This window comes from Solanum stenotomum, chromosome 6 (assembly GCF_019186545.1).
Source record: "Solanum stenotomum isolate F172 chromosome 6, ASM1918654v1, whole genome shotgun sequence".
In the NCBI taxonomy this organism is placed as follows: Eukaryota; Viridiplantae; Streptophyta; class Magnoliopsida; order Solanales; family Solanaceae; genus Solanum; species Solanum stenotomum.
In genome coordinates, this window is record NC_064287.1 from 59978069 (window position 1) to 59994281 (window position 16213).

At 32.6% G+C, this 16213-nt stretch overlaps 2 protein-coding genes across 2 annotated transcripts; both read left to right on the forward strand.

The window, feature by feature from the left end:
- The first annotated feature begins 3874 nt into the window (after positions 1 to 3874).
- LOC125869177 (glutamate decarboxylase-like) lies at positions 3875 to 8068 on the forward strand. Its single transcript, XM_049549739.1, has 7 exons — positions 3875 to 4062; positions 4527 to 4731; positions 5411 to 5611; positions 5804 to 6018; positions 6800 to 7053; positions 7277 to 7329; positions 7423 to 8068. The coding sequence occupies exons 1-7, from the start codon at positions 3977 to 3979 to the stop codon at positions 7900 to 7902; spliced, it is 1494 nt and encodes a 497-aa protein (XP_049405696.1). The 5' UTR covers positions 3875 to 3976; the 3' UTR covers positions 7903 to 8068.
- Positions 8069 to 9130: 1062 nt separating this feature from the next.
- LOC125869098 (transmembrane 9 superfamily member 4-like) lies at positions 9131 to 14241 on the forward strand. Its single transcript, XM_049549658.1, has 7 exons — positions 9131 to 9305; positions 11073 to 11113; positions 11198 to 11783; positions 11891 to 12028; positions 12106 to 12262; positions 13247 to 13731; positions 13896 to 14241. The coding sequence occupies exons 1-7, from the start codon at positions 9139 to 9141 to the stop codon at positions 14113 to 14115; spliced, it is 1794 nt and encodes a 597-aa protein (XP_049405615.1). The 5' UTR covers positions 9131 to 9138; the 3' UTR covers positions 14116 to 14241.
- Positions 14242 to 16213: the final 1972 nt, after the last annotated feature.

The window sequence follows — 16213 nt, forward strand, 5'->3', positions numbered from 1 at the left end:
CCCTCTCTCCCGTCCAAACAATTGCAGCCCAAAGAAATATTCCACATAAATATGATAGTTGTATTTTGTGTTATGTATCAAATGTATTTGTATTTCATATCAATTGTATGCATATTTTGTGTCAATTGTGTTATGACAATTTGTATTCTGCCAATAGTATTCGTTGAGACAAATTGTGTTCGTTAATACAATTGATACAAATATGTTCGATATATGATACAAATCAATTGTATTCAGACAATAATATTTGTATTAATATTTGTATTTGTATCAATTGTATTTGTATTCTTTATCAATTGTATTCGTGATACAACAATACAACATTTATTCATCCTCTTTTCTCCCTTTCTCAATCTCGCTCGCCTCTCTCCCCCCTCTCTCAATCTCGCTCGCCTCTCTCGATCTTACTCGCCTCTTCCCTAATTGTATTCATTTTGATACAAATCAATTGTATTAGTGATTCAACCTGATATAACGAATACAAAATGTATTCAACTTCTCTCACATCTCTCCTCTCTCTCCCAGATCCGGCTCGCCTCTCTCCCCCTCTCCTAGTCTCGCTTGCATATCTCCCCCCAACACGTAGCTATAATTCGTTATTATGCAAACTATAGCTATAGATCTCTAATTAAATCCAAATTGTAGTCATTTTTGAAAGTTTTCCTTTAATTTATTGGGTTTGAAATGTATTATTTATACGTTTTTACTTCTTAGTACTGTCTAAGCACGTATAGGGCTTAAACAAAAAACATGAGGTTCAGATGAATCCATAACTTATTTTCTACTTGCTAGATCTACCCACCCTTGCTAAACGTCCCAATGGCAATCTTTGGGCGAGGCAGAGTTACAGTAGTGCTAACAGGTTAACGTTTAGTATCTTTGAGCTAAACCCATATTTATGCTTAGAAATCCATTCAATATGTATAAATATTTTATAAAAAAATTCAACAATCATTTTTTTACAATTCAAAATAATAAATTTAAAACTCTAACTTTGTCTCCGTCTTAAAATGAGTTAACATTTAAACATCATGAGATGACCATTAATGGTTAAAGTGACCTTATGAAACTAATGTCAAAACTGGTTTCCTGTTACGTCTTGGTCTATATTCCTCCAACATATCTATATAACAATGTTTAATGAAAAGTTGGCTGGACTTGATTATGTGCGGAATTTAAAAGGATCACATTACGCTATATGTATGAACAAACAAACTTTACTCAACAAACGAAAAGAATCACATTTCGCTATATGTATGAACAAACAAACTTTGCACAACTACCTAATGGTTAGTGAGAATTGAAGTAATAATCCTAAATACATGACTTTTCATGAAGGTATGCAATCAATAAGACACAACTATTGTCCTTGGAAAGTGTCATTTTCACTTTTGTTTTCTACGTTTTATTCAAAAATAGTTGGAAATGTCATTTTAAACAACGTAGTCAGACCTTATCCTTATCTTGGGATGAAGAGAGGTTGTTTTTGATAAATTCTTGGCTCAAGAAAAAGCATATTGAAACAAGAAAAAGCGGAAGTGTAGAAATCATGCTAAAAAAAATACTATAGCAACTATGACGAAACATTCTGAAAAAAAATGGTAACAATAACAAACTATCACAATACTTGAAGTACAAGAGACAAAATATAGTAACAGAAATCGAATGACAAGAAGCACAAGAACAATATTGCAACTATGCGTATGGAAGGATAAGTAAGACACTGCTCTACTATGTCCAACTAACCTTCTATCCTAATCTGTGTCCTTCACAACCTCCTATCTAAGGTCATGTCCTCGACAAGCCGCACTTGCATCATGTCCTGTCTAATAATCTTTCCCCAATACTGCTTTGACCTACCTCTACCTCTTTAGAAATCATCCACTGTCAACCTTTCACACCTCTATATTGGGGGCATTTGTGCATTTCCATTTCACAATATACTCGAACCATCTCAACCTCACTTTTTGCAACTTGTCCTCCATCGAGGTCACTTCTACCTTGTCCCAAATATTTTCATTTCTAATCTTTCCTAATATGCCACATAATCCTTATTTTCGCAAATATATCTTCTGAACGTGAGAATTTTTGGTTGGCCACTCCAACCCATACATGATACATCATAGTAATTGGTCTGATCATTACTATATAGTAATTAGTATTCATCTTTAAATTTTGGTGGCACCTTCTTATCACATAATACTCTCGATGCGAGCCTTCTTATTATTATCTTTAATATTTCAAAATCATAAAAAAAAGTTAGCTCAATAGAGATTTCAAGTTAGTTTCCTCGTGATAGGAGTTGATTTCTCAAATGACCACTCAATTAATAGTTATTATTTCGAAAAATCACATTTATTATTAATTTCAATTTCCTTCAATAAAATAATAATAATTTTCTAAGATAATAATTACTACTCTAATTAACTAAATGATCATCTAAAAATTCAACTCATCATTATATTAGTTGTATTATTTTGACTTAAACTGCCAAAAACTTGAGAGAAGAAGTCTGCATTATTTTATTGGGTGATTGGTAGTTGGATTATAATATATCTAATAATTCATTGAAGAATATATTCTGTGGAAAATAAAAAAATATGTGCACTTGATCGATCTACTTATATTTAATAAAGTCGCATCTTTATGCGTTTCATTTAGTATGAATCGTTCAAACTAATTATGTTCGTAGAGTATGTTCTTTTGTTTCTTTAATATTCACGCCTTTCGTCCATATTTACTTATGCAGGTCTAATTTGACACGCCTATTAAAAAATAAATAAGTTTATATATTACCTCTAATTATTATAAGTATATAGTATAGGTCTAAATTATTGATGAAATAAAAATAATTAATACTTAATACTAATGTATAATAGATATAAAAAGGTAATTAATTTTTAATTTTTTGTGAACAGATAAAAATTGAATTTCTATTTTTTAATATAGCGAACATTAGTGGACTATTCTCAACGTTAATTCATTGGTTGGATCAGTTGCTTCTTATACTTAATTAAATTAATGACATGTTCCCACATGATGAAAGTCAATATATTAAATTGTTTAAGCAACTATTATTGGTACAGACGAGATTTAAAAAAATAATACTATATCTAGGTATTTTTGGAAAGCACAATGAAGAACGTTAGAAACGCGTTGGAATAGTCAAATATGTGACTTAGCTGTCAATAAAGTTCAACAAAATTATGAAAGACTAGCAAAAAAAAGTAGACTTGAATTTTTCTTAATTATTTGTCTAAGTCGTACTGTTCATATTAGACAGTATTAGTGGAAGGAACAAGTACTTTATAAAATATGTGAAACGAACAAATTATAAAAATATTATTAAATTGATAGAGTTACGTGTCATGTGATCAAAAGGTCAATTTGAACTGTAAAAACATGTCTCTTACCGAATGTAGAATAAGATTGTATACAAAAGATTCTTGTAGTTTGACTCTTTTCCGAATTCTACACATAACTGAAGCTTAGTACACCACACTTTCCTTTTAAAATATATACAAATTTCTTTAAAATAAATTAAACATGAAAAGAAAAAAAAATACTATCCGCTTAACATTTATGTATGAAACCATTTAATTTCTTTTTAGTAAAATCTTAGAGAAGAAAATAAAAGTGCAATTTTTTTTTAAGCAACTAAAATAATAAAATTTAAATCATAAACCAAAATAGAGAATTTCATGCTACTTCACTAGTAAAATTATTACACCATCTCCTCTATTTTTACTATAGTTTCTCTACCCCTTTAAAAATAAAAAATAAATTCCTATAAATATGCCTACCCTTTGCACTATCTTTTTTTTTTGTTTATAAATAGTAACCTCTTATCGACCATTTTTTTTCAACGAAGGAACGAAGAAAAAATTAATTCTCTCAAAGTCGTTCCTTCTTGAGAAAAAAGAACACACACTCTCTCTCCTCCGTCCACCACCATTCACCACCATTCACCACCACCATGGTCATATCCAAGGCCGCCTCGGAGTCCGATCTCTCCGTCCACTCCACCTTTGCTTCACGCTATGTCCGCGTTTCTCTTCCCCGGTAAATTAATCTATTATATAATATTTTTTGCTTTATATCTTAGTACGTACATCAAACATTTACTTAATATTGAAAATTGAGTGTCTTTTTCAGTTTAAGTCATTTTTTATTTCGATTGATTAGCGAAATGAATGCTTGCTCCGGTTCACATCAAACATCATTCTTTTCTCTTTTATCTGTATCTTGATGTTGACCCTAAGTTTGCTAGCAATTCATATATATACCTTTAAATTTCGAACATTTGTAGCGAGATTCACACAAACAATAGACAATAACATTCGGATCTATTATTGCTCATGCAATTTGAATTTTGGATCCTTTTAGTCAACTGGTTGTGGTTGATCATGAACATTTATAGGGGAATTTCTAGTTTCATCACTAATTTAACAATCATTTCTTTTCTTGGGGTTAAGATTTTTGAAAAACATTTTAAATTTGTTTATTTTTTAATATTTTTATCTTAGGTTTAAGATGCCGGAGAATTCGATACCAAAGGACGCAGCATATCAAATAATAAATGATGAATTAATGTTGGATGGAAATCCAAGGCTAAATTTAGCTTCATTTGTCACAACATGGATGGAACCAGAATGTGATAAGCTAATCATGGATTCAATTAACAAGAACTATGTTGACATGGATGAATACCCTGTCACCACTGAGCTTCAGGCAAGTTTTCTAATTTTTTTTTCTCAACAATATATTTGACCATGCGCACATCAATTATTTCATCGAGTGTATGTGGTCTCCACATTGTCTTTTCAAAATATTGTGTTTGATCAAGTGATCAGTTTGTGCACTCCTCATGAATTATTTTATTGAGTATCAATCTACCTTACCTACAATTGTTTTTTTCTCTCTTAAAATATTGTGTTTGATCTAGTCAGTTTGTGTTCACGTTGATTATTTCACACACTATATGTGATATCCCATGTTGTCTTTTCGAAATATTGTGTTTGATTGGCGAGTCAGTTTGTGTATACCTCGTAAATCATTTCATTTAATATCTTAATTCCTTGCACGATTATTTGTTTTTGTTTCAAAATATTGTATTTAATTGAGTTAGTTTGCTCTTATACCGATTATTTCATCTAATATTCATTTTACGCACCTCAATTATTTCATCGAGTATATATTTACCTCACATAGTCAACTTGCACATATGTCAATTATTTTACTAAGTATATATGATCTCTCACATTGTCCTTTCATAATATTGTATTTGATAAATAGAGTCAGTCTAAGCATACCTCAATTATATCATCGAATATCTACTACTTCGGCTCCCACGTTATCTTTTTTTAAAGTAATTTAATTTTTTCGATGTTTATTTATTATTAAAATGCAGAATCGATGTGTAAACATGATAGCCCATTTATTTAATGCACCATTGGGAGAGGGAGAGGCTGCTATTGGAGTTGGAACTGTTGGATCCTCAGAAGCCATTATGCTTGCTGGATTAGCCTTTAAAAGAAAATGGCAAAACAAAATGAAGGCCCAAGGAAAGCCCCATGACAAGCCCAATATTGTTACTGGGGCCAATGTCCAGGTATGTTCTCCACTAAAAGCCCATTTTTTTTTTGGAAAAGTTACGCTCGATCAAGAATACGTACAATCGCTAGTTATTATACATAAAAAAAGATAGAGTAATAACCTATTAAAGATGATTAAATTGCATTGATAATATTTTCTTTTTTTACGCTTTCGGTGCATATAACTCAAGTTTTTATTAATTATGTAGGTATGCTGGGAGAAATTTGCAAGGTACTTCGAAGTAGAATTAAAAGAAGTGAAATTAGAGGATGGATACTATGTGATGGACCCTGAGAAAGCTGTGGAAATGGTTGATGAAAACACAATTTGTGTTGCTGCTATTTTGGGTTCCACACTTAATGGAGAATTTGAAGATGTCAAACGTTTGAATGATCTCTTGGTTGAGAAGAACAAAGAAACTGGGTAACTTATTGTATCTTCTATGTTCTAACCTCGTATATAATATAATTTTTCGACTAAGAGAGTTGAAATAGACTCTTTGACTATATACACACATACATATCAAATAAGTTGTGGTATAAGTAGAGGTAGATGTAGCTGCTAAGTTACATGTTTATTTAAATTACAGTAACTTTGACTCAAATCTATAAACACACCAAATTAAATAAGTATGACTAATAGATTAGACACTTACTAAATGGAATAGGTTGTGAGAGAATTTAAAATCTGAACTCATAGTATTTAAATCTTGGATTCACCTTTGAATAAACCCATTTAGTTCTAGAAAACAATTACTTCCTAGTGGATAAAGCTTAGTAATCATATATACTTGAAATTAACTCAAGTTCCCGTGAATATTATAAGAGTTTTAAGTCATATACATTGTAAGTTACTCGTTATAACTGTTAGTTAATCATATTTCTAAGATTATAAATTTCACATTTAATGAGGCTTAATTATAAATATATTTTAGATGATATAATAGTTTTTTTTTTTTTTTTTTATAGTAACAACCTATATAACTTAAACTTTTATATAATGTTCATATTTTTAATTCATGTTCGTAACTAAGTGTTTGAGCCAAAGGTCTATCGAAAACAATCTCTTTACTTCGCAAAAATAGGAGTAGGGTCAATGTACATCTTATTCTTTTCAGATTCGACACGTGAGATTACACTGTATATGTTATTGTTGTTGTTGTTCATGAGTAATTAATAGTTGATAATTGTTATTAATTTAACAGGTGGGATACTCCAATTCATGTGGATGCAGCAAGTGGTGGATTTATTGCCCCATTTATCTATCCAGAAATTGAATGGGATTTTAGATTACCATTAGTGAAAAGTATTAATGTAAGTGGTCACAAATATGGTCTTGTTTATGCTGGTATTGGTTGGGTTATTTGGAGGAACAAAGAAGATTTGCCTGAAGAACTTATTTTTCACATCAATTATCTTGGTGCTGATCAACCTACTTTCACCCTTAACTTCTCTAAAGGTAATTATTACTAATTAAATTATGTTCATCTTTACAAAAATGTTTTCAATACATAATATATAATATAACATAATATGAAAACATATTATTGTCAAATTTTAAAAGGTTACTTAATTACCTCCCTTTCCAACATTATCAAGTTTTCCTTTTTATAAATTGATAGCATAAAAGTTCTATTGTTAGTATATAAAAGTTAAATTTCTGATTTTATCTTGACTCGCAGGTTCTAGTCAAGTAATTGCACAATATTATCAACTTATTCGCTTAGGTTATGAGGTAAGCTCAAAATTATGAAAAATAATATTTTTTAATTCAAGATTATTATTGTAATAATTAATAATTGTCATTATGAATTATGTTATTAACTAGGGGTACAAGAATATTATGGAGAATTGTCAAGAAAATACAAGGGTACTAAGAGAAGGACTTGAAAAGACAGAAAGATTCAACATAGTTTCCAAAGAAATTGGAGTCCCATTAGTAGCATTCTCTCTCAAAGACAGTAGTAGACACAACGAATTCGAGATTTCTGAACACCTCAGGAGGTTTGGGTGGATCGTGCCAGCTTACACAATGCCAGCCAATGCTGAGCACGTGACTGTGCTCAGGGTAGTGATCCGGGAAGATTTTTCCCGGACACTAGCTGAGAGGCTCGTGGCAGATATTGAAAAAGTCCTCCACGAGCTCGACACCCTCCCTGCTAGAGTCACGGCTAAATTGGCCACGACCGCGGAGGGTGAAGGCTCATCAGGGCATAAGAAATCCCCAATGGAAGTGCAATTGGAAATCACCAATGTATGGAAGAAGTTTGTTGCTGAAAAAAAGAAGACCAAAAATGTAATATGTTAAAAAGAGAGTTTACTTTGTTCTTGTTTTTATTTGTGTGTGTTTTTTTATGAGTGTTTTAGTGCTAATGTATTTTGAAGGTTCAATTAAGTTTGGACTTTCTTTTGGTGGTGTTTTGACACCTCTTGAAAAAAAAAATTATTTTTTTGGTTTATTATATTTTTATTTTACATTTAAGTGTTAATTTTCAAATAAGTAGTGCATATCTATTTCGTTCCAGAGTATGAGAACTCAAAATACTTAATTTTAACGTGATGTATATAAATCATTTAAACTTTTAGAAGTAAGATTTGTATATTTGGAAATTATATATATATAAAAATAATATTTAAAATATTATAATAAACAATTTAAGAAAAATATGATCAAAGAAGAACCTATTCTTTAAATGGAGTTAAAAAGAAAAAAAATACAAATATTAATCATAGAAGAGGAAAACTAAATACATTAAATTATTATATTTTGAAGAAATCTCAACGTTATGAAACTAATTTACAATGTCTAAGACAAAATCTCACCTTTTTCAATTGGTAGGTAGGGGCACACTTTCATTTTTTGTTTACTAGTAGAGGGTCCATGGTTTAATTTAGTGAATAAATGTCAATTTTATTGCTTGACAGTATGGAGTATTAAGACAACCGATAAAAAGAAAGTAACTATTTCTTATACATAAAACCTTATTACAAAAGAATTTTTTTATACTAAGGATTTTATGAACTCACGTAATCTCACGACTAACACATTCAACAACCCATGTCAGACTATTCAATAATACTGAAAAAATAACATCAAAAGGTAATAACTAGAATAGAAAGTTGTTTGGCTTTGTAAGTTTTCACTTGTAACGTTCTTCGATAACGAACTATTTTTATTTAAAAATCATCGTCTTTTTTTTTGTTTTTATCACTGAGATACTCAAAGGATCACATATTGTGGCATCAATTATTTAACTAAATTCCATTACCAATTAACACTACGTTAACCTCAAGACGTTGATCTCTAACTCGAAGAATTTTACCAAATCAATTTATTGAAAAATATATTTTTTTTAAAATTGTATTTTGTAATTAGAATTAACCTCCCACGTTTCATTTTACAGTTACGAAATTACCCTTTTCTACTGAACAGAAACTCGAGATCTGAGCTCCTCCACCCCACCCCCCCTTTACCCCCACCCACCCCCAAAGTTCTCTATATCTAACAATATATACATACACAAAAAGTGATACATATATATTCATGTATACAACGGAAATGGAGAAGAAGATGACGAGTTACGTCGTCGTTTTGATCGTTTTGTGTTGTTGTGCTACTCCGGCGAGATCGGACGGTTCCGATCACAAGTACAAGGCCGGAGATCAGGTTCCTATGTATGCTAACAAGGTTGGTCCTTTCCATAATCCAAGGTAATGTTTATACATTTGCGTTTAACATTTTTTGTAAAATAGATAATGTGAAGCTGAATTTGACATTTCGTGCAAATTTGATTTTTTTTTCATGATCGAGTTATGTAATTTGTGCTTTTCTGGATTACAAAATGTAATATGTATTTGTACATATTGAGCTTCGGTAGATGTTATAATGGATAGAGTTACCTGGAATGTATTCCGTTGAATTAATTGAGGTGCGTGCAAACTCAACCTGACATCAAAGAAAAAATGAAGTAGTTTATGGTGTGTGTATATATGTGCATTATCCCGCGCCGGAGTTATAATGTCCTTGGTTAATGAGTAGAAGTAAATTCACGATTTGAAGTTTATGGCTCAAGTTAATATACAATAATAACTGGGTGCATAGTTCGAGCCAAAGTTATAATGTCCTTGGTTAATGAGAGGTGGATTAGGATATGAAGTTTATAGGTTCGTGCAATGGTTTTAAGTTAATATCCCATAGTGATTGGGTTGGGTTCACAGTTGAAATATTTATAAATATTGAGTTAATTCTTAATGCATAAATAGGGTCCGGGCAAAAGGTATTGAGTTCACGTGAACTTAGGTGACACTCTAGATCCGCTCTTGTTAATGAGTTGATGGTGCTGACCGGATTTGATGAATTTCTCTTGGTATACAGCTAGTTGTTAGAGATTAAGTTGAAGTCCCTGACAGATTTGATGAACAAACCTTGCTGCTTCTGTGTCCTAGAAAAGAGCTAAAGATAAGAAATTGGGATATGTAGATTTTAAGACTAAATATTTACTTATGTAGCATCGTCTTAAAGGAAACAGCATATTGCAACGATCTTGAGTACTGCATCTTATGTGGCTGACTTCATCGAATGAAAGGTGTCTATGTTCGATTACCTAAGTATATCAAGATAAAGAGAGTGATGATGCAACTTTAGGTGGACGATAATTCTACTGGCTTAAGTCATGTGGGAAGTTATATAATTCCGTATGTATGACTGTTGATGTATGAATGCTTTTCGACTTTCATGAAGATTGATAAAAAGTTAACAAAAGAGCAGTCGCCTCCTACTTTTGCCTAAGATTGATCCACAACAAGTGTAATTTTTGGTTTGCTCTATTTGTCCTTCTCATGGAATTTTAATAACTAATAATTGTTATATAAGTTGTTGGAGGACTTCAAAAAATTTCTTTCTTCATGTTGGTCTTATATTATACGAGAAAGTGCAAGAACAAAAGAGTGTGTCTATGCATATGGATGTTTGAGCAAACTTAAGTACTATCACCTCATAATAGTACAAACTGCAAACTTCACATTCAAAATGTTTCAAACAACTTTAAGCGTCTTGATAAAAAAGAAAGATTCGTAGGACTCTTAAAAAATTAATCCAGACATGCATGTTTGGCCCATAGAGTTGGTTTTGCATTTGCCTTGTCCTTGTATCTCCAACACGCAACTTTCTGTTCTTTCTTTGAGTCATTGTTGACAAAACGAGTCTCTTAATTTTTCCTTACGAAGAAATTTGCAAGGCCATGCAGATAGATGTAGATAAGGAAAGATGGACCCAAATCCTAGAGTGAAGTACAATGGGTTTTAACAAGTTGACAAATTGGAGATTGATGTACTTACAGAATCTTTATCCTTCTGTCACAACATTTTGTATTGAAGTTGATTAAAAACAAATATATTTGCCCTTGCATATGTCCTGTATTTCCTTTTTGTCTGTGGAATAGCTCATGAATTGTTCTCTTTTTGCATTTTTCATTCCAGTGAAACGTACCGTTTCTTTGATCTTCCCTTCTGTGCACCAGGTATGCAATCAATGTTGTAGTTTCCTTCGTTTAAGTCACTCTGTAGATTTTAAATTTCAAGCTTACCGAAGGATGTGTTTACAGCTCACGTGACAGAGAAAAAAGAAGCTCTTGGTGAAGTCTTGAATGGTGATCGATTGGTCAGTGCTCCTTACAAGCTCGACTTTATGTACGACAAGGACTCAGAAATAGCGTGCAAAAAGAAGTTATCCAAGGAAGAAGTTTCTCAATTCCGTAGTGCCGTTGCAAAGGACTATTACTTCCAAATGTACTATGATGACTTGCCCATTTGGGGTTTCTTAGGGAAAGTCGATAAGGAGGGAAAAACAGATCCCAGCGAGTACAAATATTACCTGTTTAAATATATCCATTTCGAGATCTTTTACAACAATGATCGTGTGGTTGAGATCAATGCACGAACTTATCCTAATCCCTTGGTCGATATCACAGAGGACAAGGAAGTAGATGTTGACTTTATGTACTCTGTGAAATGGAAGGAGTCAACTACTCCTTTTGAGAAGAGGATGGAAAAATACTCGCAGTCATCATCATTGCCACATCACTTGAAAATCCATTGGTTCTCAATTATCAACTCCTGTGTGACAGTTCTTCTCTTAACTGGTTTTCTTGCAACAATTCTTATGCGCGTTCTTAAGAATGACTTTGTCAAGTAAGTGGTATTTTAGTTAATATAGTTGGTTTGCCTACATTTGTTGGTCTTCAGAATATGTTCTCTTTTATGTCTAAATTTCAATTATTCCTCAATCGATATTCAAGGTATGCACATGATGAGGAGGCAGCTGATGACCAAGAGGAAACTGGGTGGAAATACATTCATGGTGATGTTTTTAGGTATCCGAAGTACAAATCGTTGTTGGCTGCAGCACTTGGTTCTGGTACCCAACTCTTTACAATGTAAGTATATTTTATCTTGAAAATTTGTTATCATAAGCATAGATATCTCTAATGCTCTTTTCCTACTTATTTTCCAGGACCATCTTTATTTTCATTCTTGCACTTGTTGGTGTTTTCTATCCTTACAACCGCGGAGCTTTATTCACTGCACTGGTTGTCATATATGCTCTCACGTCTGGGATTGCTGGCTATACTGCATCCGCTTTCTACTGCCAACTAGAAGGAACAAACTGGGTATGTTTTCATGGCTCTAACACATCTCATTCTCAATCGATACTCTTTCTGTTATGACAATCTTTCAATTTTTGGACATGCCAAAATGTTTTAACACTCTTCCATTATAGTATTTCCACAACTTTCGAGAATCCAATTTCATTAAATTATTCAACTTTTAAATCTTGAATAATATAATAAGAAGTCAAAGCAACACCTTTAACTCTGTCAAGTCGAATAATGTATAATGAAATGGAGGGAATATTAATTTTGTCACCCCTAATTCTGAACTTTTTTGAACAATTAAAAGGAAAATCATCCCTAACTTTGATTATTTATTCACAATAGGGGATGAATCTGTGTTCATAATTCTTTTTCCTATCCTTGGTACCTTGTCACCACCCGTTGCTTGTCATTTGTTTAAAATCATTCTTCTCTAGCATTTTTTGGGGGGAAATGAAGGTGTTATATAACAAGACGACTGAGTTTCCCGGCATTGCCTGTGTAGTGAAGGGTCTAATTCTGCCCCCTTGCTTTTTTTGCCAACCATAAGGAATGAAGACAATACTTTATGTCTCTGAAGTAAATTATTGAACTGTTGAAATGTATAAAATGTACTAGCTTTTAAATTAACCGTTGAAATGTGTAAGTTGCTTAAAAGCTATTGTCTTTCATTTCTGGAATCAGTTTTTAAGAGAACTATTCTATATCAATATCTGCGGGTTAGTATTATTTGCCTAATTTCATCAAGTTAATTAAGATGATATGCTTTTCCTTGAGTCGAGGGTCTACTGAAAACAACCTCTCTCTACCTCCCAAGTTGTGTAGGGGGTAAGGTCTGTGTACACTCTACCCTCCCCAGACCCCACTTGTGGGTTACACTGGGTATGTTGTTGTTGTTGTTGTATTGTCAAGTTCATTGCTGTCTTAGCTAACGAAGCACAATAGCTGAAAATGGAAGTGTGCACAACAAAATAACAAGATGGTGTTGTTTGTGCCTTGCAGGTCAGGAACTTGATATTGACTGGGGCCTTGTTTTGTGGACCCCTGTTTCTCACATTCTGCTTTCTTAATTCCGTTGCTATCGGCTACACTGCCACTGCTGCGCTACCTTTTGGAACCATTGTGGTCATTTTTCTAATATGGGCTCTTGTAACATCACCTTTGCTCGTCTTGGGAGGGATAGCTGGAAAGAACAGAAAATCTGAATTCCAAGCTCCTTGTCGTACCACCAAGTATCCAAGAGAGATCCCACCATCACCTTGGTACCGTGGAACTCTGCCTCAGATGGCAATGGCTGGGTTTTTGCCTTTTAGTGCCATATATATTGAACTTTACAACATATTTGCAAGTGTTTGGGGTGTCAGAATTTACACAATTTACAGTATCTTGTTTATAGTCTTCATTATCCTTCTAATTGTCACCGCTTTTATAACCGTGGCATTGACATACTTCCAACTTGCTGCTGAAGATCACGAATGGTGGTGGAGGTACGTTGCTCCTTCACCTTTTTTGCATCAGCAATTCGGTTGAATTGCAAGAATCACTTATTAATATTCGTTACGTTCATCATCTCTCTGCATACCGCAATACATTTGAGGTGATTGACGATGATTTAAAGTCCTTAACTTTTATATGTTATTTCTCCGTGTAGGGCTTTCCTTTGTGGTGGATCAACTGGGCTGTTCATCTACGGATACTGCTTGTATTACTATTATGCACGTTCCGATATGACAGGGTTCATGCAAACCTCATTCTTCTTCGGGTACATGGCTTGCATCTGCTATGGTTTCTTTCTCATGCTCGGGTCTGTTGGTTTCCGTGCAGCCCTATTTTTTGTCCGTCACATATACCGATCAATCAAATGCGAGTAGAGTTGTTAGGTGGTCTTCCACATCTTACAGATTGCTTTCCAGATTTGGTATTAGAGCAATCAGGTATCAAATAGGAGCATGTAGGAGAATTCAATTTCTTGAGAGGAAGCTTGTATTATCATACACTGACAAAAAAAATTCATATATAACTAGGAATTTTTCATTTGCAGCTCAAAAGTTTACAACAACAGCATACCTACGTGATGTTTGAGGAGGGTATGATGTACGTAGAGTTGTAGACCTTACCCCTACAACCTCACCTTTGTTTGGTAGAGATTATTTTCGGTAGATTCGCGGACAGCTGAAAACTCAGTTTTGTAGTAACATAATAGATTTTGATTTTGCTAATGCTATATAATCAGATAGTACTAGGTTAAGATGATCATCTGGTGAATGTATTGTACTGGTTTCGAGGTCTTAAGCTAAGTATATGTATTGCCAACATGTTAATTTTCTATTCCACTTTATTTGACACTATTTTCTTTTTATTACGTTTAGAAAAAAATATCTTTTATAGTCATGTAATGTCATGCCACGTATAAGATCATAAGTTTCAGAAGATGGGCCTTCATTTGTTTGTACTTAAGGTGTGTCCTAATCTTCATCAATAAGAGTTTTTTTTTTGTTGCGATCACTTAATGAGTTTGAATAGATTTGAATGATTTTTTGTAACATAGTCGATGTAATGTCACTAAGATGTTTATTCAAAGATGTTAGTTCACCATTTCTATCCATTCATCCTTATCACTATCACCATCACCTCTATTATCAACTATCGTCATCGTCATCCACCATTATCAACTATCAATTTTAGTCACAACCATTACTGTTGTCAATCGCTACAATTGACCATCACCACCATTAGCCACTATTTATAATCAATAACACCAACCACAATCATTATATGTCATCAATTACCTTCAACATTCACCATCACCTTTTAGCTATCACTATCATAAATCATAACTATCAACCGTCACCATCAACTACTACCATCGATCACTATTGCCAGCCACCATCACCATTAGATACTCTCATAACACCACCATAACCAATATCAACCCCAATTGACACCTACAACCACCACCACTAGCCATAACTAACCAATCACCATATAATTTTTAAAAATATTTGTTGATAATAGTAGATTAATTTTGGTACTTTCTTAAATTTTATATTATTAAGTTTTAAATATAGACAATTGTATTGATCATTTAAAAATATATCAATTTTTATTTAAATTTTGTATCGAGTCAAACTATGATAAATAAAGTAAACAGAGTGAGTATATAGTGTTTCGATATCTGCATTGAAGTTTGACTAAATTCAAGTTCGCACATTGTAGAACCCATTTCTGAGATCGACGACGTTCCAAACGATAATTTTTTTCATTTCCCAAAACTCAAACTCAAAACATCATATCAAAAGTGAATAAATCTCAACAAGGTATTATTATCTTACGAGCAGTTTGCTATACTCTATTAATGTCTTTCTTTAGTTTATCATAAGCAATCGAGCAGAAGCAGGTTTCTCTCTTTCTGTTTACTTAATGTGAACCCTACCCGTACAACACATGTTATTTTGTTTTGTTATGGTTGTCTTTTCCTCTAGTGAAAAATATTCCAAAAGGCTCCTTCATTTTCAAGTCCCTTTGGCATTAATATTTTTGAACAACAAAACATTAATGGATCTTATGCCAAAATTGTTAAAGCTGTATTCACATTAATTAAATATCTGCATCACAATAATTATTTAGGAGAAAATTTAATAAGAAAATGTACAAATATAAAACAGTGAAAAATGATAAAAAGTGATATTTATAAAGTTTCACTTTTTGGTGTGCAGCTTTTAAGATTTGTCTCTGTGATAACTGCAAGGTGTCTGGAACTCACTTTACACCTTTTCATTAACTGTAAATAGGACTATTTTTTTATTTATTATATTACATAATTTATTTGACCTTAAATTCATAAGTTCGAGTCAGATGGTAAAAAAATATTATTTGTTTCAAGAATATAGTAATTCATGAGTAGTGTTAATTTATCAGTCAATAGATCGATCTTAGAATACCGACAAAGGAAGAAGGTGTATACTATTT

Bases quoted from the DNA above. Each gene is read 5' to 3' on its own strand.
- LOC125869098 (XM_049549658.1), top strand. From the start codon at position 9,139: ATGTATACAACGGAAATGGAGAAGAAGATGACGAGTTACGTCGTCGTT. The intron at 9,306-11,072 runs GTAATGTTTATA...TTTTCATTCCAG, and splicing joins GGTCCTTTCCATAATCCAAG to TGAAACGTACCGTTTCTTTG. The intron at 11,114-11,197 runs GTATGCAATCAA...ATGTGTTTACAG, and splicing joins TCTTCCCTTCTGTGCACCAG to CTCACGTGACAGAGAAAAAA.
- LOC125869177 (XM_049549739.1), top strand. From the start codon at position 3,977: ATGGTCATATCCAAGGCCGCCTCGGAGTCCGATCTCTCCGTCCACTCC. The intron at 4,063-4,526 runs GTAAATTAATCT...TTTTTATCTTAG, and splicing joins GTCCGCGTTTCTCTTCCCCG to GTTTAAGATGCCGGAGAATT. The intron at 4,732-5,410 runs GCAAGTTTTCTA...ATTAAAATGCAG, and splicing joins CTGTCACCACTGAGCTTCAG to AATCGATGTGTAAACATGAT.